The sequence below is a fragment of the Puma concolor genome, chromosome E4 (assembly GCF_028749965.1).
Source record: "Puma concolor isolate L17-30 chromosome E4, mPumCon1.1.hap2, whole genome shotgun sequence".
NCBI lineage: Eukaryota > Metazoa > Chordata > Mammalia > Carnivora > Felidae > Puma > Puma concolor.
In genome coordinates this window covers 9680951-9706097 of record NC_141683.1, presented here as the reverse complement: position 1 = coordinate 9706097, position 25147 = coordinate 9680951, and the positions used below count along the sequence as shown (strand labels likewise).

The following is a 25147-nucleotide window of genomic DNA, read 5'->3' as shown; positions in this document are numbered from 1 at the left end:
AAATAAATAAACTCGAAAGAAAGAAGGAAAGAAAGGAGTTTAACAAAAAAACTCTGCTACTTATTCCAAGGGACACTTCCTGTCTAAAACTAGCTTTTCCAGTTTTCACAAAGATTCCACATTCCCTCACTACCACCGCCCTATATAAACTGGCCACGAACATCCAACACAAAATTTTAGAGCCAAAGACGGGAAAAGGAACTATTTTCACAAAGTTAATCTCATTTTCCTCTTATCACTTTGTTTAAAACTATATACAATTAGTCCCCGGGCATTGGCTTTCTCCTCTCCCTTCTGCACCACCCAACCCCACCGCTCTGCCCGGCCCCTTTTCCTCGAAATCTCCGCGGCCAGAAAGTCCCAGACCACGTTCACTCCAGCACTAACTACCACGTGAGTGCCGGCAGTGTGGCTCCAGAGAGAAACTCTGCTTGGTTCCGGGTGCCCCCCACTTCTTCCCGGAGCCAAAACCCACCGTTTTGCCAGGCGCTGCATAGACACAAGGCTTCGCCTCTCCTTGGGACTCTCAGGGCAGGCCACCCGACCTCCTCCACTGGGTTCATGGGTAAAGCACACATAAGAGCCAAACCTCAATTCTCTTTTTCCTTATCCTCTGCCCCTCCCCCACTCTGGCAAACCGCACCAAGTAAAAGTAAATCAATATTGACATTCCAATGGTGAGAATCTGCCCGGCCCTTCTGCTGAGGGCACTTTTAAGATTCTGTCCTTCCCTATTATTCTGACTGACTTGTCATAACTGCATCCACCTGCCTTTTCCCTCACTGGGCTTATTTTGTTCCATATCGGCCGAGACAGTCCCATCACTGTGCCTTCCTATGACCCACCGTGTAGCTAAGGCTTTCTAGCCTCAGCTGACATCAGCCTAAGGGTAAGGACGTGAGGGGCAGCTGGTATCGAGACCTTCTTTGCATTTCTTTTTTGCATTTTTTAAAGTTTTTAGACAGAGAGAAAGAGGGCACACGAGTGGGGGGAGGGGGTTGGGGGGGGGGGAGAGAAAGAGGGAGAGAGAATCTCAAGCAGGCTTTACACTCAGTGCAGAGCCTGATGTGGGGCTTGATCCTAACCACCCTGGGATCATGACCTGAGTGCAAATCCAGACTCAGGCACTCAACAGACTGAGCCACCAGGTGCCCCAAGGACCACCCATGTCTACTCCAAACTCCCCGTCTATTTAAACCGCAACGTTTCTTCTAGAAGTTTAACTCCTACCAATTCTTCTTTCTTAAAAATTAAAAAGATAGATTTTTTTAATGTTTATTTATTTATTTATTTTAATGTTTATTTATTTTTATTATTTTTTTTTTAAATTTTTTTTTCAACGTTTATTTATTTTTGGGACAGGGAGAGACAGAGCATGAACGGGGGAGGGGCAGAGAGAGAGGGAGACACAGAATCTGAAGCAGGCTCCAGGCTCCGAGCCATCAGCCCAGAGCCCGATGCGGGGCTCGAACTCACGGACCGCGAGATCGTGACCTGGCTGAAGTCGGATGCTTAACCGACTGCGCCACCCAGGCGCCCCTAATGTTTATTTATTTTTGAGAGAGAGAGAGAGAGAGTGTGTGCAGGGGAGGGGCAGAGAGAGAGGGAGACACAGAACCCGAAGCAGGCTCCAGGCTGAGCTGTCAGCGCAGAGCCCAACTCCGGGCTTAAACCCACAAACCACAAGATCGTGACCCGAGCTGAAGTCAACACCCAACCAACTGAGCCACCCGGGTTCTGCTAACTCCTACCAATTCTTTATAAGATTCTAGAATGGTTATCCAAATGAATGAGGTGAAACCAAACATCAAAGGAGAAAAATGGTCAGGTCACAGAATAAGCCTAAAAAGACAGCAGCCACATGGCAAACTCTAACTTCACTCATAAGTAAAGGCAAATCAACAATTCCCCGTTCCATTTTTCTTCCATTCAGAACTGCAGGTCAAATGTTTGATAAGGCCCCGCAAGCCCACACTCGATTCCATGACTCAGCTGTGAACGACGTTTATATGATGATAATAATGTAAAACAGTAAATGTCACTCTAACTGAACTTGATACAATTAGAACAGAAGAAGAGACATGTGGGGAAGGGGAAAGTGCCAGTTAAAACCTAACGATCTACAATAGGAAGTCAATAAGGAATGCCGATATTGAGAGGGGGAAATCAGAATAATACCGTATGAATGTGATTTTTTGAAATATGGAGACAAATAAAAGTAGAAAAGAACAAAAGCGCTGAATGTGGCTGTCTCTGGGGCACCTGCATGGCTCAGCGGGTTAAGCATCGGACTCTTGGTTTCAGCTCAGATCATAATCTCACAGTTTTGTGAGTTCAAGCCCCACATCGGGCTCTGCACTGACAGTATAGAGCCTGCTTGAGATTTCTCTCTCCTTGTCTCTCTCGGCCCCCTCCCCGGCTCTCCCTCTCTCTCAATCAATCGATCAATCAATCAAACACTTAAAAATTAGAAAAAAAGAAACAAAGTAGCTGTCTCTGAAAAAAAATGGGCTGGGATGAAGGAGGGGGCCTGCAGGTTCTGGCTACAGACCTCACAGCAGGTGTAATAGTCCTAACTGTCCTCATCACCTCCATCTTCGTAAGAACTAACACTTATTGGCTGTTTCCCATTTACCAGACAGCATTTCAGTTGCCTTCTCTGTACTACTTCATGTAATCCTTACAACCTCTGAGAGGCAGGCACTATTTTGTACCCATCTTACAGATGAGGAAAATGAGGCATGGAGCAAGTGACCTGCCCAAGGGTAGAGCTGAGGCAATATTCTCTTTTTATACTATATACTTTGGTAAACTTCTGCCAAAGTAATAATACACAGGTTAGGTTTTTAATCGCATACGTGCACGTAAGCAGCAGCATTTGGAAATAAGAATGGCCAGGGGCGCCAGGGTAGCTCAGTTAAGAATCCGACTTCAGCTCAGGTCATGATCTCACGTTGAGTTCGAGCCCTGCCTCGAGCCCTGCCTCAGGCTCCTGCTGACAGTGTGAAGCCTGCCTGGGATTCTCTCTCTCCCTGTCTCTGCCCCACCCCTACCTCCCAAACAAATACATAAGCAACGACAAACAAAAGGAAATAAGTACGGCCAATTACCCATGAGGGTGAGAACAATTTCCAGTGTACATGACAGAAGGCTCAGATGGGGCCAAAAGCAAGCATAATGGTGTTGCTGCACCAGAAGGTGACTATTTAAATTGAATAGGTGCCCCCTGTAACAGGCTGAGCCCGTAGGTCCACTATTAGCAAGAACCCCTGTGCCTTCATGAAGAAAAGTCCAAACTGCCCTCTCTGGGACAGTACAAAAAGATATCTAATCTCTCAGTCAAACCAGCTTCCAGGACTGCTGCAGCCTGAGACTGAGAGTGTGTTAATATTTATATCAAAGAGGGCTCTCTGCTCTTTGATATCTCACGCTCACTTCCAGGATGGAATGCTGTCCCAGCAAAATGTGCACTCTTGACAAAATTCTGCACACATTTTCAAGAGATTGATGGCCCTTCTGAAGCCCATCCGTGGACCCCAGGCTTGTCTAAGGAGCCCTGCCCTGCAGGAAAACCCTGCGCCCCCACTGGAGGGGAAGAGAAGGAAAGACAAGACTTCACCACCTTCCAAATATTACTATAAAATATCGCCCCAAAATTTAATCAGTCTTTTTTCTCATCAGCCCAATTACGGGAACCAGGAAAAGACCAGTCCGTAACCAGGGTGCTCAAAACTCCAAATAAGGCATATGCTTAGAATTCAGTGACACAAACTTTCTTTACGGGGATGATGTCTAGCAGTAAAAAGCAACTGCGGAGACATGGCAGCAGCCGTCTGCAAGAGCATCCCTGTCCTCAGGATCCTGCTGATGCGGCTGCCATACTTCCCAGAGCTCAAGGACACCGACATTTAGCTCATATAAACCAGGACTTCAGATCCTGTTCATTGTTGCAAAGTTAAGATAACGTCACACCCTGGGATGATGGGTGGCTCAGTCGGTTGAGTGTCGGATGCTCGATTTCAGCTCTGGTCAGGATCCTGGCCCTGTGGGATCAAGCCCCGTGTTGGGCTCCACAATGAGCTTGGCGCTGAGCATGAAGCCTGCTTAAGATTCTCTCTCTCCTTCTGCCCCTCCCCTGCTAAGACAAAAAATAGGTAAGGTCCTACCTCAAGGGACATGGCCCCCAGGGGGTCGTGGAGAAAAAAATATATTTCCCAAAGGAGCAACATTTATGTAAGAGGCACTACATCTATGTATCAGTGCATGTCTGTAACTAAAAAGAGCTTTTGGTTGGGGAAAACAAGCAGGTTGTAGCAAGGATCAGTGACGCAAGTTTATGCACACGCTCAGTAGAGCAGCGCGGACTCCAGCGACGTGGCTGGAGTCTAAATTCCAGCCCCACGGCTTAGTACTGTCGGCATCTGGGACAGTTCCTTTGCTTCTCTAGGCTGCGATTTCCTCATCTGGACACTGGACAGATTTTGAAAGGAAATGGATAATAGACACACATACAGGGGCGCCTGGGTGGCTCAGTCGGTTAAGCATCCGATTTATGCTCAGGTTATGATCTCATGGTTCATGGGTTGAAGCCCCACGTTGGGCTCTGTGCTGACAGCTTGGAGCCTGGAGCCTGCTTCGGATTCTGTGTCTCCCTCTCTCTCTCTGCCCCTCCCCTGCTCACACTCTGTCTCGCTCTCTCAAAAATAAACATTAAAACACATACACACGTATAAAGATGGCATTAAATGATAACAAGAAAATAAAATAAGGCAGTGGAATGCAGAGGGGCTCCACCAGTATTATGTCAGTGTTTTGCAAGAGCATGTATCTGTCTGGAAAACATGGTAAAGCATGATAAAAGTTATTTTTAATACATTAAAAATCTGTGCCACCCCTCAAAACACCTCAATTCAAACATTTGCCGAGAGCTCAATAGCAATGTGGTTGTTGATATAAATGCAGGGTCCATTTAAAGCTGACTTTTCCACACTTAATTTACAAGAACCGTCTACATGACCTAACAGTTTTTAATCTCACAAGGTCAAAGTTTTCTGCACTGGTCCTGTGTTCCAAAGCAACAGTGACCGTCTACCATCCCTCCGGCCATGCCTACCCCCTTCACCATCCACACACCTACACACTCCCCGGGCCCAACTCACAGGGCAGGAAGGACAGAGGGCAAACTATTCCCGATGTAAACAAGTGTGCCTCCTGCACGAACACTTCTCACCAACACCAGCCTAACGTTCAGCTCTGTGCAGAGCAACCACCATGGAGATGGGGAGCATTATCAGCCCGGGACTATACATGTGAGGTTAACTTTTCAGATCTCAAATTCAGATGAAAGAAACCAAAGAAGCCAGATGACAGGGCGCCCGGGTGGCTCAGTCGGTTAAGCATCTGACTTCAGCTCAGGTCATCATCTCGCGGTTTGTGGGTTCGAGTCCCGCGTTGGGCTCTGTGCTGATGGCTCAGAGCCTGGAGGCTGCTTCAGGTTCTGTGTCTCCCTCTCTCTCTGCCCCTCCCCTGCTCACGCTGTGCCTCAGTCTCTCAAAAATAAATAAATGTTAATAAATAAATAAATAAGCCAGATGAACCCCATATGTAACCCAATCCCACACTCGTAGCAAGAAAAATACTTCCTTTACACTCCCTCCAGTATCTTCGAGCACCTATGATTTTCTTCTTTTTTTTTAAAGTATTTTTATTTTGAGAGAGAAAGAGTATGAGTGGGAGAAGGGCGGGGGGGGGGGGGAGAAAGAGAGAAAGAGAGAGACAGAGAGAGAGAGAGAGAGAGAGAGAGAGAGAGAATCCCAAGCAGGCTCTGCACTGTCGGCACAGAGCCTAATTTGGGGCTTGAGCTCACGAACCATGAGATCACGACCTGAGCCGAAGTCAAGAGCTGGAGGCTCAACCAGCTGAGCCACCCCGGTGCCCCGGCACCTGTGATTTTCTAAGCACCCTGGGTACAGAGAGAAGTCACTGCTCTTAAAACCCACAGTCTACTGGAAAGACAGGCAGTGGACAGCAACACGGGGTGCTGGAGGGAGCAAAACATAGGACGGAAGCCTCAGTTCAGACTGCAGGGGACTGACAGACACTTCCTCGGGCTTTGAAGTGACCAGACAAAAGACGAGGTGACAACATGGGGAGCAGAAGCAGCAACACGTCCAGAGGAATGGAAGTGAGCGCTCTGAAATGTGGGAACAGGAAGGAGCAGACAATGAGTTTGGGAAGGGACAGGATGGCATACGGAGGGCGGCAGGAAGGAAGGCTGGAAGGACTACCCTGGCCGGCTCGGGGGGAGGCAGTGCTGACGACAAGCCTGAAGGTGAAAGGAGAACCACCAAAGAATGTTAGGGGAGCGACAGACTTGATCACAGCCGCATTTTTTTCCCCTAAAAGATTGCTCCAACAGCAATGTGGAGAATGTTTTGGAAAAGGTCCAGATTGGCAGCTGGGAAACCGGCCACTGGAGAGTTATCCAGGCAAGAAATGATGGATGCAGGGAGGAGAAGGTAATTTCAGGACAAAGTAGAACTGATCAGACCCTCCGGGGGGCCCGGCTGGATGAGCGAGGACACAGGAGAGCTACCTGGACCGTGGCAGAGCTGACACGGGGTTTCTGTCCCGTGCCTTCGTGTGCACAGAAAACACAGAAGTGCAGGTCTGTGGATGGCACCAGGTGAGGTCGCCTCTTACCGCTGAATGAATGGGGAAGGAGCCCAGGAAAGGACTCAGGACAGGAAATAACCTGGGAGTCACTGCCAAACAGACGATACAGAGACAGAGAGGGCAAGGACCACGGGTCCAAGCAGGGGGTCCTGAGGCAGGACGCATTCACGGGTAGAAAGGAACCCAGGCAGTTGGCTGAGAAAGAATAGCGAGAGAGGTGGGAAGCCAGCCAAGGGCAGTGAAACGAGGTTCCCTGGAAGAAATGGTCCTTCTCAAATGTTACAGAAAAGCAAGATAAAGGATCAGTAGCTTTAAGAGGACTTGGGGACTATGGGTGACTTTGGCAAGAAGAGCTTAACCCTAGCCCGTTAACACGTTCCAACTCCTTTTGACCTCTGACAGCATTTACCGACTCCCCCCACTTACATGCCACTTGTCACGCCTTCAATGATCAGCATGAAGTCCTTTCTCTGCACAAGGCTAAGGATGCAAAGGTGGACGGCCTGCGTTCCAGGGTCCTGGAATCCAGAAATCGCAGATCCGCCAGCCGACGACGATAGAGGAGCGTGAATGCTACAGGAAAGTAAAGGATGGGAAAGCAAACTGGTGCAGCCGCTCTGGAAAACAGTGTGGAGGTTCCTCAAAAAATTAAAAATAGATCTACCCTATATCCAGCAATAGCACTGCTAGGAATTTACCCAAGGGATGCAGGAGTGCTGATGCATACAGGCACTTGTACCCCAATGTTTATAGCAGCACTTTCAACAGTAGCCAAATTATGGAAGGAGCCTAAATGTCCATCAACTGATGAATGGAAAAGAAATTGTGGTTTATATACACAATGGAATACTACTTGGCAATGAGAAAGAATGAAATATGGCCCTTTGTAGCAACGTGGATGGAATTGGAGAGGGTTATGCTAAGTGAAATAAGTCATACAGAGAAAGACAGATACCATATGTTTTCACTCTTATGTGTATCCTAAGAAACTTAACAGAAGACTGTGGGGGAGGGGAAGGAGAAAAATAAATAAAGAGAGAGGGAGAGAGCCAAACCATAAGAGACTCTTAAAAACTGAGAACAGGGGCGCCTGGGTGGCGCAGTCGGTTAAGCGTCCGACTTCAGCCAGGTCACGATCTCGCGGTCCGTGAGTTCGAGCCCCGCGTCGGGCTCTGGGCTGACGGCTCGGAGCCTGGAGCCTGTTTCCGATTCTGTGTCTCCCTCTCTCTCTGCCCCTCCCCCGTTCATGCTCTGTCTCTCTCTGTCCCAAAAAAAATAAATAAACGTTGAAAAAAAAAATTAAAAAAAAAAAAAACTGAGAACAAAATGGGGCGCCTGGGTGGCTCAGTCAGTTAAGCGGCTGACTTCAGCTCGGGTCATGATCTTGCGATCCGTGAGTTCGAGCCCCGCATCGGGCTCTGTGCTGACATCTCAGAGCCTGGAGCCTGTTTCAGATTCTGTGTCTCCCTCTCTCTGACCCTCCCCCGCTCATGCTCTGTCTCTCTGTCTCAAAAATAAATAAACGTTAAAAAAAAAATTTTTTTTTAAAAACTGAGAACAAACTGAGGGTTGATGGGGGGTGGGAGGGAGGGGAGGGTGGGTGATGGGTATTGAGGAGGGCACCTGTTGGGATGAGCACTGGGTATTGTACGGAAACCAATTCGACAATAAATTTCATATTAAAAAAAAAAAAGGAAAGAAAAGGAAATTTCGTTTGGTCTGGCAGGCATTTATTAAAGGACTATGTGAGGCACTGGGTTAGCAGAGATGAGTCAGACCTAGACGCGTCAGCTCCTTGAGGTCAAGGGCTTTTTCTAACGCACTCCTACGTTCCCAGCACCTGCCGGGGTGCCTGGCACTTTGTAAGGAACCAGCGAGCATTTGCTGGATGAAGGAAATGAACGGAAGACGTGACCTGCTCTCTCAGGGGTAGACAAGGGTAGACGCTTTGGGAGACAGCTGTGATCTGGATCTGAGGAGCGGCAGGATTTTGCTAGACACACGAGGGCTGAAATGTTTTTGACGACGTTATCTTCTACGCAAGACCAAGTTCCCAGAGCCACAGAAGTCTTGGTAACCCGCCAGCTATAACATGCCTTGTCTCTACTAAAGTCATCAAATCGCTGACAGAAGAGGTAGGGAGGCTGACAATGTGCTGGTCGCATGCTGCCCCTTGACTCGGTGGGGATCTCCACGGGTGGGTCCACTGAGCCATACAAAACGTGTACACTTTCCCATGGGTTCTTCTCTTTTTTATCGTTACTTTTTCTTAATGTTTACTTTTGAGAGGGAGGCGGAGCGTGAGCAGCGGAGGGGCAGAGAAAGAGGGAGACACAGAGTCCGAAGCAGGCTCCAGGCTCCGAGCTGTCAGCACAGAGCCCGACGCGGGGCTCAAACTCACGGACCGTGAGCTCATGACCTGAGCCGAAGTCGGATGCTTAACTGACTGAGCCACCCAGAGGCCCCCCCACAGGTTCTATTTTTAAATAGAAGGGTTTTTTTTTTCCTTAAGTTTATTAATTTATTTTGAGAGAGAGAGAGAGAGCATGAGTGGGTGAGGGGCAGAGAGAGAGAGAGAGAGAGAGAGAGAGAGAGAATCCCAAGCAGGCTCCACACTGTCATTCCAGAACCCGACGCGGGGCTCAAACTCACAAACCGTGAGATCATGACCTGAGCGGAAACCAAGGGTCGGTCGCTTAACCAACGGGGCCACCCAGGCGTCCCAATTAGAAGGGTTTTTAACAGGAATGTCAGTAAGCTGCTGTTTCTTCCCCTGTAACCACCCACTGTGAGACAAGTCCGCCTAAATCTTTTCAAGAAGAGGTCCAACTTGACAACGGCAGGAAAGGACCAGAGGCCTGCGGCAACGAGAGAACAGGACGACTGAAAGGTGGCCCGCGGGAGGGAGTGGCCAGCATCTGACCCGTTGGGGGGCCCGATCCGCAGGGAAGCAAATCACATCCCATCAGTAACTGGAAATCAAACTGGCCCCATCGCCATCCGTGCCACCACACGTGGACACGTCGGGCTCACACGTCCAGGAAGCTGGGCTGGTTGGAAGTGGGCAGACAGCAGCACAGGGCATGAGTCACGGGTTCCAGCCACTGCAGAAACAGCGCCACGGATAACCCCCACTGCGTGCATTTTCTTCTCACATCCTACCAGCAATCCTCCAAAGCAGACATAACCTGCTCTTCCCAGATGTACAAACGGGTTCAGAAGACACAGATGAGGAGTGGTCGAGCTGGGATGTTAACACGAGCATGGCTGTGTCTGTTGCGCCCCACGAAGCTGTCTGGCCTTGCAGCGGGAAAGCATTTTCCAGAAGAAACCAGGGAGCCGCGCTCCAATCCTTGCTTAAAGAAGAGACCTCATAAAGTCTCGAGTCTATCAACCACAAAGACTTTAATCCCCACTAAGGCCTGTAAAAGGAGCCTCAGGGCAGGCCTGGGATTTAGGTCTTCTTAGAGGACACATCCAGAAATGTCTAGAAATGCAAGCTTTTCCACCTCAAGCATGACCTCTCCTGATCATAGCTTCTAGAGACCAAAGGGCCAATCCTGCGTGCACTCAGCTCTGTGTCCTTCAAAGTCAGCCAAGGAGAGCACCCCCTGCTTGCCTTTTCTTCCAGAAGAGCATTCACTGCCTCTCTTGCTTAAAGAGAGTATTCACTGAGAGTATTCAAGAGTATTCACCGCCTCTCAGTGTTCAATACTATGTGTCAAATACTATTCTGTTCATTCTGTTTTCAAATATTTACCCTCTCTACCAAGGAAGCGGAGAAAAATAAAGCCACTGACTAGTCAAAATAGTATGTTTTGCCTCAGTAGAAAAATCAACAGGTCCTCAGGAGATATGCCTCACCCTAAACAGCAGGGCCCTTGGCCAATCTCCTCACCAAATTCAACTCACGGAGAAAGTTTCTCAGATGACCAATATGCCACACAATAGAAACACGCCCTAGGGACACCTGGGTGGCTCAGTCAGTTAAGCCTCCAACTTCGGCTCAGGTCATCACCAAGGCTCATGAGTTCGGGCTCCACACTGGGCTGTGTGCTGACAGCTCAGAGCCTGGAGCCTGGAGCCTGCTTCGGATTCTGTGGTTCCCTCTCTCTCTGCCCCTCCCCTGTTTGCACTCTGTCTCTCTTTCTCTCTCTCTCTCTCTCTCTCTCTCTCTCTCTCTCTCTCAAAAATAAACCTTAAGAAAAAAAAAAAGAAAGAAACACCTCAGAAACCCCCACAAAGACAAAGGACAGTCATTCCATAGCTGCTTCAATAAATGTCCACTGATTCCTAGGCACCTGTCGTCAGAGATGCCAACCCACGAGCCACACAAACGAGGCAGGGCCACCCCAGCCCCCTGGATATATGCCCTGGGTTCTGAGTTCTATTCCTGCTCAAAACTACTTCTCATGACCAATCCTATCATGAATTTACCTCAGCAGTAAAGACCATAACTAGTCCAGTCTACAGGGTTTGTGGTTCTTTTATCAAAAAAAGAAAACGTTTTACATACAGGCATCTCATGGGGCACCTGGGTGGCTCAGCCAGTTAAGCATCTGACTTTAGTTCAGGTCACGATCTCACGGCTCTTAAGTTCGAGCCCCACGTCGGGCTCCCCGCTGTCAGCACAGAGCCTGCTTTGGATCCTTGTCCCACTCTCTCTCTCTCTCTCTCTCTCTGCCCCTCCCCCACTGGTTCTGTCGTTCTCTCTCTCAAAGAAATAAGTAGACTTAAGACATTAAAAAAGTATCTATAAGCATCTCAGATCTTAAAACTGCTGTTGTACAGCAGAAACTAAAGTTTATAATACATATAATTATATAGCATCTGTGTTGATGAAAGAACATCCATAATCCCAAAGGGACGACAGCTTTGGAAGGCGGCTGTGCCGTGTCAACTCTCTACGTCTCGACAAGGATGCATCGGGTTCCCTACAAGCCACACTAAACTCAGAAGCCAAAAGGCTGCCATGCCCTCACCCAAAGCTCTGCTCAGCACTTTCCTGGCTCCAATCCAAGCTACAAAAGGCCGGTTATTCAGACTAACGCAGGCTGCCCAAAGCCAAGACAGCTTTTCTCCGAAGACGATGGCTCGGTCTCCCCCTAAGATAGGGAAGATAACCACTTTGGCTTCAAAGAGCTACTCTTCTAGCATTTCTCGAGTTAAAGTAAAGACCCAGTTCACATCCACAAGCATCGACTCAAACAAAATAGGTGTCATTCCTAATAAGAATCTGACAAGATGTGAAGGTTACCCTCCAGCTGATTTGATATTTTTAAAAAATGCACCATTGAGGCCGCCTCGGTGGCTCAGTTGCTTAAGAGTCTTGACTATTGGCTTCGGTTCAGGTCAGGATCTCGCGGTTCGGGAGTTCGAGCCCCTTCGAGCCCCAGGTCTGCTCCACGTCGCTGGTGCAGAGCCAGCTTGAGAGTCTCTCTCTGCCCCTCCCCCACTCTATCTCAAAGTGAATAAACTTTAAATTAAAAAAAAAAAAAAATTCAAAATCAGGCCCCTGGGCGCCTCAGCCGATTTAGCGTCCAACTCTTGGTTTCAGCTCAGGTCACGATCTCACGGTTTGTGGGTTCGAGCCCCACGTCCTGCTCTGCGCTGATAACGTGCAGCCAGCTTAGGATTCTCTCTCTCTCTCTCTCTCTCTCTCTCTCTCTCCCTCCGTCCCTCTCCCCCACTCTCTCTCAAAATAAAGTTTAAAACAATAAATAAAAATGCACCCGTAAACAGGCACCTAAGCCATCTAGCATGTACCCCTACACTGAGCTCTGTGACGGACAAGGTACCAGTCATCATCCTACCCAGGTAAAGGGACCTCACGAGGAAGGACAAATGCGAACAGTCAAGGAAGAACTATCCACATCTCCCAGCAAAAGCCAAAGCAACCAGGTTTAAATGCTGAAAACTAATATCAGACGAGGCAACCTAGCAAACAAGTAATGAATTCTTCAACCATTTATCCAAAAAGTACAGTAAAACCTTGGACTATAACTTGCTCTGGGAGTGTTCCCCAAGACAAGCAATCATTTCTACCAAATTTTAACTTGATAAACAAGCGATGTCTTGTCATTTGTGAGGCCGAACATCACATGATCACCACTGAGCCGATGGTTCTTGAAATTCGCCTTGATATATGAGTGCTTTCAATGCCAAGCATGTTTCTGGAACGAACTATGCTCGCCAACCAAGGTTTTTCTGTAACTGAGTGCCTACAGTGTGCAGTTTAAAAAATTTTTTTTTTCAACGTTTATTTATTTTTGGGACAGAGAGAGACAGAGCACGAACGGGGGAGGGTCAGAGAGAGAGGGAGACACAGAATCGGAAACAGGCTCCAGGCTCTGAGCCATCAGCCCAGAGCCCGACGCGGGGCTCGAACTCACGGACGGCGAGATCGTGACCTGGCTGAAGTCGGACGCTCAACCGACTGCGCCACCTAGGCGCCCCAAACACATTTTCTTTTTTTTTTTTTTTTTTAATTTTTTTTTTTCAACATTTATTTATTTTTGGGACAGAGACAGACAGAGCATGAACGGGGGAGGGTCAGAGAGAGAGGGAGACACAGAATCGGAAACAGGCTCCAGGCTCTGAGCCATCAGCCCAGAGCCCGACGCGGGGCTCGAACTCACGGACCACGAGATCGTGACCTGGCTGAAGTCGGTCGCTTAACCGACTGCGCCACCCAGGCGCCCCTACAGTGTGCAGTTTTAAACAACGGGACCATGAGGAGGTAAGAGAGCTAACCACGCTGATATCTGAGGGAAGTGCTACCCTGGCAGAAAGAACAGCCAGTGCAGAGCCCATCTTGGGGACTTGCGGGTCTCTGCAAGGACTGTGGCTTCTACTGCGACTAAAATGGGAAGCTACTTCGGGGTTCTAAGCAGAGCAGGGAAATTATTATCCAGCCTTCGACTTGAACGGGATCACTGGCCACCATGAGAACGGAATGCACAAGGACAGAGGCAGGACAGGGAGAGGAGCTAGGAGACACTACTGCAATGGCCCGACCCCAAGATGTTGGTGGCTTGGACCCGGAGGGAAGCGGTGGAGGTGAATAGGGGCAGACTGAGGACACGCTTTAATGGTAGAGCCAACAAGATTTCTTAACGGACTGGGTGCAAATGAAAGATGGTAGTCAAGAATGACTCCACGGTTTAGGTCAGAGCAACCACGAGGAGGAAGGCTGTCATCAGCTGAGATGCAGAAGAGCTGCAGGCTGAACCCATGTGAGGGGAAGATCGGGAGTTAAATGTTGGCCGTACTGAGATTCCTGTTGAGATCCCAAGTGAAAATGTCAAGGATTTCGAAAAAGAGGCCCTTAATATTTGCCTATTCAACAAATATGGATGGAGAACCTACCTAGACTGGTTTTAGTTTTAGCCCGTGTGTGAGCCTCAGGCGACAGTGAGGAAAAACAGTCCCTGAGACAGCAGTGGAGAGAGGAAGACAGACTTAAATGAGCAAGGGCAACACAGAATGGGGGACATCCTATGACTGATGCTTTAGCAACACAGAAGAGGGACACTCAATCATGCCTGAGAGGACTTCCCAAGAAAGACCATGACAGGACGCCTACAGAAAGATGAGCAGGGGTTAGCCAGGTAAGGAAGACGAAGGTACTGGGAGGGAGGGATGCTAGGAAAAGCAACAACATCTATGAGAGCAAGATACAGGGTCACAGGATCTACGGGAAACCCAGTTAATACCCAGTTGAAGTGAATGTTGGCAAGTGGCAGGGAATACCAGTTTCTCAGGACTCCCCCCCACCCCAGAAGGTCACAAATGCCAACCACACTATGCAGGTGTGGGTGGGAGAAGTACTTGGTAAGTGTGACCAGTTGTGAGAGAACAATTCAAGAACACTCGAGGCTAGCTACAGAACTGAAAGATGTTAAGGGATGAAAGGAGAGCCTTTCCTGTAGATGAAAATCCAGATACCCAGTAAGCAACTGGCAAAGCTGGGCTGGAACCCACAATCCCTAAATCAGTGGCCAAACAAAGAGTGCCGATACCGAAAAATGAATGGTCTGATGATTGGGTAATAAGTCCTTTTACAAGTCTGAAGGTCTCCTGTTTTCTGTCTTTGACAAAATTAAAGGAGGGGAGTGGCAAGCTGGTTGACTCATAAAACTACACTGGATTCTGGGGCGCCTGGGTGGCTCAGTCGGCTGAGCATCCGACTTCAGCTCAGGTCACGATCTCACGGTTCGTGAGTTCGAGCCCCGCGTCGGGCTCTGTGCTGACGGCTCAGAGCCTGGAGCCTGTTTCAGATTCTGGGTCTCCCTCTCTCTCTGCCCCTCCCCCCACTCATGCTCTGTCTCCCTCTCTCTCTCTCTCTGTCAAAAATGAATAAACATAAAAAATTTTTTTTAAATACATTGGATTCTGACACATACTTTGGAATGTAAAAACTGAGCGACCTTGATAGAAAAGCCTTTCCATTCCCATCTAGTTATGTCAACAGCACTTCTCAAAGTTTCTATCTATATAAGAGAAAAATCTTATTGTAGCCTTAAACAGTAATAACCCACCCGATACAGGCTATAACCATCAAGTTGCTTTCCAACAAAATTCTACCTTTTTCGTTTAAGTATGTATCAAAGTGGGTATCTACTTGTTCTGATTAACTTATGACAATAACCACAGTAACATAATCTGAAAGAAATTAATGCTGAGACTTCTAAGAATAGAAAAAACATTCCAATGTGCACATACATTTTGTTGCATAAGGATGACAGAATAGTCGGGACGCCTGGGTGGCTCAGTCGGTTGAGTGTCCAACTTCGGCTCGGGTCATGATCTCACCACTTTTGAGTTCGAGCCCCGCATCAGGCTCTGTGCCGATGGCTCAGAGCCTGGAGTCTGCTTCCGATTCTGTGTTTCCGTCTGTCTCTGCCCCTCCCCCACGTGTGCATACGCACACACGTGCACTCTCTCTCAAAAATAAACATTAAAAAAGATGATAGAATGATCAATAAAAGATTTAAGAATAAAAATAGATGAAATTAAGTTAACATTTTGTGGGAAAAGTGGAACTGAAATGATTTCAAGGAGAAAAAAGAAAAAATGAAGCTTTCTGACTCAAATATGAGCTTATTCATCTATATTTTTAATGGATGACAATAGGCCAAATTACTCCAGTATTTAGAAGCCCACTAGATACACTTTAAAGAATGAAACAATTATTATTTCAGAATGTCAATACTTATAACATCAGAAATTTTAGAATGTCACTATTTACAATATATCAGAAATATATCCTTTGCTACTCTTTACTCATGATGAAAGAAAACTGGTGTCAAAAAATAAGCACTGGGAGGGGAGCCTGGGTGGTTCAGCCGGTGAAGCAGCCGACTCCTGATTTTGGCTTACATCAGAATCTCGAGGTTCATGAGATCGAGCTCCCCATCGGGCTCTGTGCTGACAGTATGGAGCCTGCTTGGGATTCTCTCTCTGCCCCTCCCCTGCTCACGCTCTCTCGCTCTATTTCTCAAAAGAAATAAATAAATTTAAAAATATATAGATGCAACGGGGTAAAGAATTCTCCAAAGCTTCTCATAGCAGTTAAGGATGCAAACATGTTTGAAGACCAGAGTCCAAATCACAAGTCAGGGCTCTTAGCATTGCATGCTACAAGCTCTCTCTCTATAGCCTGAGACCCACCAACCCGCACAAGGCAGACAGGGCTCACCCTCCACTGTGGGGAAGGAGGCATTCCTGGCGACACCTGCAGAACCCGCGGCTTCCTAGAGGACAGGCAGGCGGTGTGTGTTGAGACAGGACAGAACGGCCCTTCAGCTAAGGTGGGGAAAAGCCAACATTTCAGACAAGATGGCATACTCACAAACTGTTTAAAGCACTAAAGAAGCACAACCCTACTTCACCTACACACATAAAACTCTTATGCTTCTACCGCGTCTTATACAAGTCCTGCGATACCATTTCTACAAGTCACACAAAGGGCATGTGGCAGAACCTTCTATGAGGTGGGGGACCACATGGGGCAGGAATAAAACTGCAGGCCACCTGCTCCACAGGGTACTCAAGGTTACTACAGGAAGTATCGGGAGGTTCAGAGACACTCTAGACACTTCTCCTGCGGTTTCATAGGCTGTGACCATGCGGAAATAACTACTTTTTTTCTTACACTATGGAAAAACCATTTTTAATAGCCAGGTAACAGAGCAAACTGATTTGTGTGTGTGTGTGTGTGTGTGTGTGTGTGTGTGTGTGTTACTTTCTCCCATCATCATTCAAAATTCTCAAAGCATGCGTGGTCCATTTTAGAACCAATGCCCCCACCCCCCCACCCCCATGTAATCCAATTACTGCTTAGGAGAGGCCCAAAGGTTCAATGCTTTCTAGGATTCTTCAGACTTTTCAGGTTATTATGTTAAGTAGCCTATTGATGGTAATTTCTTTATTGTAACTACTTTGGCTTTCTCTGTATGAACTTTCATGTTCGCTTAACTCTTGCACGCATGTGACCTGAACACCCATTAGTTTGGTTTGTTTTTGGTTTTGGTTTTGTTTTTGTTTTTTTGGAGAGAGAGGGAGAGAGTGAGCCTGCATTTGGGCAGGGGAGGGGCAGAGGGGAAGGGAGAGGGAAAGAGACAGAGAGAGAATGAATCCCAAGCAGGCTCCTGGCTGGCAGCTCAACACAGGGCCAGATCGCTACTGAGCCACCCAAGTGCCCCACTGATTAGTTACTTTCTGTCAACACCTGACAGCTGTTACACCTTTTCTCTGGTCTTTTAGACACTCCTGTCTTATCATTTTCATGTGATCTTTGCAGTTACTTGTTCATTTAGAAATCCTGCTCTTTCAAAAATAAACTTTGACTTGTTGTTTTATGTAGGATTGAAGGCAAAGAAATACATCTATTAAAAGTAAACGATCCAATTATCTGGTAAAGAGATTCGAAAATGTTTCCACTGTTAAGCAACACTGTTGCCAAAAACTATGTGTGCACCTGTAAACAGAAACTTGTAAGAACTTGTAAAATACTCCAGGTAAGGATTTTCAGTGGAGTTTGAATTCAACTAGTTAATGAAGCACCTTGGTTTGCAAAAACAGCTGATGCACAAAGGTGAAAATTTTCTCGTTGGGTTTTGGGGGAGGGGACTATTGTGATTTGGTAAACACTGCAAACGGGGACTTTCTTGTTCTTGGATCTTTGAAGGAGATAACTTTTTCAAATAGGATGGTCTTTTAATCAGCATTCAAAAGACTAAACTTAGAACCAAACCTTCATTCAGCCTTGTAGTCACCAAGACTAATATCACCAAGATCATCCAACATCCGTGAGTCACCACGTGTGAAACAAGATTTTTAAAAATAAAACACTCTTTAGTCACAAATAAAAAATATCTTAGTAAAATCAAAAGGTTTTATACCTTTAAAGAAACCATCATTTTGGGGTGCCTGGGTGGCTCAGTCGGTTAAGCACTCGACTTCGGCTCAGGTCATGATCTGGCAGTTTGTGGGTTCGAGCCCCACTCTGGGCTGGGCTCTGTGCTGACAGCTCAGAGCCTGGAGCCTGCCTCAGATTCTGTGTCTCCCTTTCTCTCTGCCCCTCCCCTGCTCATTCATTCTCTCTCTCTCTCTCTCCCCCCCAAAAATAAACGTTTAAAAAAATTAAAAATAAACCATCATTGTAACTCTTTATATCATTTTTCTGTTTTATAGCTCTTATTTTTGTGTTTTATAGAGATTATGTTCATGTAATTCATATATACATATACACGATACATCATGAAAAAGAGATGGTCAAATGATTTAGTAAGCTGGCTTACTGATAAAAGTGATTTGATGATATTAATTAAAATTTAAAAAAAAATAGGGGCGCCAGGGTGGCCCAGTCAGTTAAGCATCTGACTTCAGCTCAGGTCACGATCTCACAGTTTGTGGGTTTGAGCCCCGTGTTGGGCTCTGTGCTGACAGCTCATAGCCCGGACCCTGCTTCAGATTCCACGTCTCCCTCTCTCTCTGCCCCTCCCCTGCTCGCACTCTGTCTCTCTGTCTCGAAAATAAATAAAATGTTTAAAAAAGTAAAGAATAAAAATAAAAATTAAATAAAAAATAAATGAATAAAATAAAATAAAAAACACACCTGAACGCGTGTGCGCGCGCACACACACACACACACACACAGGGTACCCCCTCCAAGCTTTTCCACTGGTTTAAAACACTGAGACCCACACCTAAAAGACCTCAGAGATCTTGAATAGTCCAACAGCACCATCTCAGACCCCACCAGCAACAAAGACCAGGTCCTCAACAGGGAAACTTCCCAACACAATCTGTCCCCAGCACAGAACTTCGTGAAAGCAACACCCAACAAAGAAACAAGGACATCAGGCAAAAGATCTCAGCAAGGGCCACCGAGCCAGCCGGAGTCAGGTGACCACAGAGAGTGTGCATCAGAAGCCACACTTCAAAGACATTCAAGCAAGGAAGGAAAAGGAAGGCAGCTGACCACACAGGCACAGCTGGGGACAACGGGCAGGCGGCATGAGAGGAACACACAGGAGCCCTCAAGGTCTGCTAGGTCTCCTTTCCTCTACCGGGCTCCGTGTTAGGCGCTGGCACGACCAACAACGTCCGTGGGCAGAGGGAAAGCCAGGGGTGGGGTGCAGCCTGTGTGGCTGCAACACAGAGAGCAAAGGGGAGAGGGGCAGGAGGCCAGCAGAGCCACATTGCGCCAGGCGTTCGTTGATGGCCACGGCAGCAGTTTGGGGCGGCAGAACCCACACAGTGCCAGCTCTGAGAAAGCCAGTGGGACCAACCCAGTCCCCGGAATTCTGGGAGAACCTAACAGAAGGAGGGTGCGGAGTGAGCGGCCCGGCGGACGGGGCACGGCCGCTGAAGGGTCCAGGAACAGGGTGATGGAATCAAGGGGATGCAGGCCCCACGGCACATTCCAGATGCTCCAAAAGCAGATGAGTCATGGTCGAGCTAAGGGGAGGTGACAGCCCAGACCTCTGAGGGCCCTCTTGGTCTGTGTTACTCATACACAGTCAGACCAACCTCCTTGCTGCTTATGAAGATAGCTCAGAACAGACACGGATCTAGGAAAGGGAAAATCCAGACTCCGATCCAAGCTGTATCCCTTACTAGCCACCGTCAGTCAAGTCAAAAACTCTCCTAACCTCATGTCTTCCCTTGTTTCCCATCAACAGGGAAGACAGCCGCCTGCCTGACTTCAAATGGAGATAGAATCAAATGCTTTACAGATGAACTGGCTTGGGCGGGGGCGGGGCACCAGGCTGGCTCCGCCTGTGCAGCACTGGACCTCGGCTTGTAGGTTTCAGCCGCACGTTGGGAGTAGAGGTTACTTTAAGAAATGAATAACATCTTAAAAAAACAAAACAAGAAAAAGAGAATCTGGCTTCATTGTAAAAGTGGTTTAAGCAACATTCAACTGCAAAATACTGATAGACTTTCTCTCACATATCCTCACATCCCAACTTCTCCTCAAAAGCACTTAATACAGGGGCGGCTGGGTGGCTCAATCCGTGGCGCGTCTGGCCTCGGCTCAGGCAGGTCATGATCTCACGGTTCGCGAGTTCGAGCCCCACATCGGGCTCTCTGCTGTCCCCCTCTCTCTCTGCCCCTTCCCCCACTTACGTGAATGTGCTCTCTCTCTCTCTCAAAAATAAACAAACAACAAAAGAAGCACTTAATACGGTATTCTGCAAAATGACCTTCATTCAACAAATACTTATTTACTGCATACTAAATAAATGCTAGGCTCTGGTTAAGCAATACCAATGCATTAGGGTTCAGGGGGCTTTTTTTAGAGTTTGGTCGTTACAACATGCATCACAGAGGTAAACGTGGTTTCAACTGTGGCTCCAGATCCTAATTCAAATAGTCTTATGAATCAAATAACAAAGGATAATTACAAGTCTTGGTCTGCGTAATGCACCTCAATCAACACCTAACACCAAACAGCAGCACCGTATCAAACACTGATGGGGATGTGAAGGCCCAAATACTCGAGATGCTCTCACAGAACTTCTAGTGCAGTGGGGGAGGCAGTCAACAAACAGCCAGACGCCAAGGCAAAATGTCGGTAAGACTATGGAAGCACGGGAGACAAAAAAAAACAATTCTGATTAAGGAAATGAATAACAAAGTCCCCTGGAGGAAGTTACTTACAGAACTGAAGGCTTAAAAGGATTAGAGGCCATTCCAGAGAAGATCCTAAGCAAAAGTTTAAGTGAAAGAGGTTCCGTGCGTGTGTCCGTCTGTGCACGTGGGTGGGGGAGAAGAGGGGAAAAAGAGACAGTCTGGGACCACATTAGGGGATCTGCACTAGGCTGAAATATTTGACCAGTAGTCTGGGCAACGGAGAGTCGTCCACGATTTCCAAAAAGGAGAGTGACATAATCAGAGCTATAGGCAAAGAAAGAAGCCCACTCTGATGGCGGCCATTGAGAAGCGACTTTAATTGGTCAAGGAAGAAACCACCGAAAAAAGACAGAATGGCATCTACGGTCAGGGACATATATGTGGGCAGAGAAGTTGAGGCTTTTTTTTTTTTTTCCCTCTTCCTGTGTGACTTCTTGCTCATCTAGACCTGTCCTTTCGGAGGAAAGCAGGAGAATCTGGTTAACAGAGGTCAGAATAACCTCCTCAACCCACCACAATTTTACCGTGAGTCTTTAACAATGACTCACCATGTCAGCCTGGCAAAGCTTACTCGCAAGTTCTAATTCGTCGCCATTTATAAAACAAACTAAAAAATGTGATAGATGGAACTGCAATCACTTTTTTTTTTTTTTTTTTTGCCTCGTACAACCAAAATAACTTAGTCTGAGATACAATTTTTGTACTTAGGGCGGCCACAACAGAGACAAATCTGAGCCCTCAAGAGAAGCTGAACAGGGAGTTGATGTTTCTTATAAAGGAGGGGTGCAGGAGGGGGGAACAACCAAGATCTACAGGGCTGGGCCAAGAGTACAGAGCAATCTGCATTTCCATTTCCCTTTGGGTCAAGTACGTCTGAAACCAGTCCACGGCCATTTCCCCGCAGCCCCTTTCCAAGGCGAAGGTTGTAAACATGTGTTTTCCACCCCACCCCCACCTTAGTGTTACTCTTCGTCCTCAGTCAATTCTTCTTTAACAAGGCAAAAGCAGGGATCAACCAGCATCAGTCCAGAACTGGGTCCGCCGCTAAGTACGGACCCGCTAAGTATCACATGGATACATTTTTCTATTCTAGAAGTGATGAGACTAAGTGTTGGACTCCAGGGACTGGACTCTGAGGTTCCTCCTGGCTCTAAACTGTCATTTTTGATGATGTTCTGAGACCCTTTGCCTTTCCCAAATCCTTTTAACAGACACATAATAAATACCCGAGGAAGCGGAGGACCAATCTTGCTTCCAGATCCTCTTGCACAACTATATTCAGATTTCGGACTTCCAAAGGAGGTCCAGCCTGTTGGTGCTGCACATCCTCTAAAAAAATACTCTGAATTTCTTTCAGGAAAGGCACTAAGGCCTGGAATAAGAGAATCAAGATATAATCCCAGCAAACGAACTACTATATGGAATTACAGAAGTTCAGTGCTCCTTTGGGCTTTTTAAAATAACAGGGGTGCCTGGGTGGCTCAGTGGTTAAGTTAAGCATCCGACTTCGACTCAGGTCATGATCTCGCGGTTTGTGAGTTCGAGCCCCATGGGCTCTGTGCTGACAGCTCGGAGCCTGGAGCCTGCTTCGGATTCTGTGTCCCCCTCTCTCTCTCTCTCTGCCCCTCCCCTGCTCATGCTCTGTCTCTTTTTGTCTCTCAATAATAAATGGGTGTTTAAAAAAATCTTTAAATAACAAAACAATGATATAATATTCTTAAACAATGACACAGTATTCATCAATGCCCAAAATGTACAATATGCTTTACACTGTTTCCTTTTTTTTCCCTTCCAGTGTGACTTCTCGTTCTCTCTAGTCCTGTCCTTTCAGAGGAAATACAAGAACCTGGTTTTGAAGACTCCTTCTTCCGAGTTACTATAATCTTCCTCCTCCATGAGAACCCCAGGAGCAGGGCTCACTACTTCCCATTGGACACATTACAGAAGTCACACGACTGGGGCGCCTGGGTGGCTCAGTCGGTTAAATGGCCAACTTCAGCTCAGGTCATTATCTCCCCGTCTGTGAGTTCGGGCCGCGTCGGGCTCTGTGCTGATAGCTCGGAGCTCGGAGCTCGGAGCCTGGAGCCTACTTCTGTTTCTGTGTCTCCCTCTCTCTCTGCCTCTCCCCCATTCGCGCTCTGTCTCTGCCTTTCAAAAATGAATAAACGTTAAAAAAAAAAAATTAAAAAAAAAAAAAAAGAAGTAACACGACTTACGTGGAGTATCAGTTGAGACCAGGTGATGACCGATGAACACAAAAATAAGGAGAATGGAGTTATTTCACCGCACAGGGTCTGCTTCCACGTTTGGAGTGACGATATCATTTAGATGATTACCAAGGACATGGTTTCTAAATGCCACACTCATCTGCCAGTTTAAGTCCCCCTCCTCCCAGGAGGACTGAACCTCAGGTTAATGATTGGGGCGAGCTACGTGCCAGACATGGTGCTATAGGAAGGAGCGCTGGGAATACAGCCATCAACAACAAAAAGGCCCCATGCAACAGGCGTAGGCTACACAAAAGAGGGGGGCAAGAATAATCCTAAAAGAACAGGGAAACCTTCCTGAAAGTGCTTGGCCTCTACCTTTGCTTCTAAGAACCAGCAACAGCGCTGGCAGAGAACATTTAGCAGCCTGAAAACGCATTCGGCCCGGGGGCAAATGCCACATCAACTTTGGGGACCTCAAAGCTGCCAGATTCCTCGCCCTGGGAGCGAGAGACAAGATGAACTCCATCAATAAAGAAGTTTCCCAGCGCCAGCTGCCGGGTCTGGGCCCCCGCGGGGACCCGGAGGGGGAAACGTGGAGCCAAAATGGAGGAGGGGCTCGGGAGGAGTCGGCTGGGGCGCGAGAGCCTCGTGGCTCGCTCCTCATGGCGCCAACCAGCCTCCCCGCTCCGCTCTCCCCGGCCCTGGGAGGCAGCATCCCACCTCGCCAAACGCGGCGCGCACAGCCCACGGCTCGCAGGCTCGCCAGGAGGAGCCCATGCTCCCAATGCAATGGGAGCTTGCTAAACGCCGAGGAAACAAGTACCCACATCTTAAATGCAGTAAAGGGGAGCGAAGAAAGAAACATCTGCGAGGTCTCCACCCTTCCCCACCTGCAGGAAAGGCCCGGGGTAAAGCTAAAAAAGCATTTCCCTCGTTTTTTCTTGCTTGGCTGATAAAACAAAGACGGGCTCCTGAGGGGGGTCGGACGCCCCTAGGACTGACCCCTTTCCGTGCGCCCACGACGCTAAAGCCCCTGCAACCGAGGAGCACGCACGGAGCCAGAACAACTTTCTCATTGAAACCGGCCACGTTTCTGCTCATAGCCATACGGAAGCCCGTATTGTCATTTGGTCCATGTCACCGCACCTAGTTGGCGCTCAGGATTTTCCCCCCAAGAAACCCCCGCAGTCCCCAGCCCGACACGAGCTCCCTTCCCCGGGACGCCGCCTCGCGCGTTCCCGCAGCCCCCCAGGTCGGGCTTCCCGGCTCGCCCCGCCCTCGCGGCCCGCGCTGCGCCGCGGGGCGAGTTCCCCCACCCCACCCCCCACCCAGGCGGGGCTTGGGGGAGGGGGCGCGTCGGGGGCTCCCCGGCGACCCCGCTTAAAGCCCTCTCCCCCCGCCCCCACCGTCGGACTCGCAAAACAATAAGCCTCCGCTTTCTCTGCCCGTTCCCCCTAGGAGCCCGGCCACGAGTTACCGCAGCGGAGAAAAAGAGCGAGCGGGCGCGCGCCAGCCCTGCGACCCGTGGCCGGCGTACCCCGGGGGACCGCGATGACCGGAATCCCCGCCCGCAGTCCGCGCAGAGGCGGGGGTTGGGGGGGGGGGAGACACTGGGCGCTGGAGCGCGGCCAGGAGCGGAGGCGCGCGGGCCACGCGGTGGCTGCAGCAACTGACACGGCCCGCGGCCGCGCCACATGCGCCGCCGCCCGGCCCGGGCCCGGGAGCGCGGCGCCGCGACCCCCCGTACCTTGCCGCTGGCCGTGCCCCCGCTGACGCCGATCAGGAAGGGCTCGCCGCCGTTGGGCTGCTGGTGGTTCTGCAGGGTCTGCTCGCTGTCCCCGGCCATGGCTGGCGCCGCCCCTCCTCCCGCTGCTGCCGACGGACGCACGCTCCCCGCCCGCGCCCGCGTCGGGCTCCCCCGCTCCCCGCAGCCGCGGCTGGGGCGCTGCCCGGGTCCCTGCGAGCCGCGCGGAGCTCGGCCGTGGGGCTGCCTTTCCCGGAGGCGCCGACAGCCTGCCTCTGCCCGCAGCGGCCGGCTCGGTTTACAGCCCAGGCGGAGGTCAGCGTGATGCTGCTGCTCCAATCCGGGCGGGCAGCGCGCTGCTATTCGCCGAGGC

At 48.9% G+C, this 25147-nt stretch overlaps 1 protein-coding gene across 1 annotated transcript in view; it reads right to left on the bottom strand.

Annotated features, from left to right (window-relative positions):
• Positions 1-25147, bottom strand: part of UCK2 (uridine-cytidine kinase 2) — an 82214-nt gene extending 57067 nt beyond the window's left edge. Inside the window, exon 1 of the mRNA XM_086694495.1 lies at positions 24778-25147. Coding sequence (XP_086550621.1) covers positions 24778-24876 — 99 coding nt within the window. The 5' untranslated portion in view covers positions 24877-25147. The remainder of the gene's footprint in view (positions 1-24777) is intronic.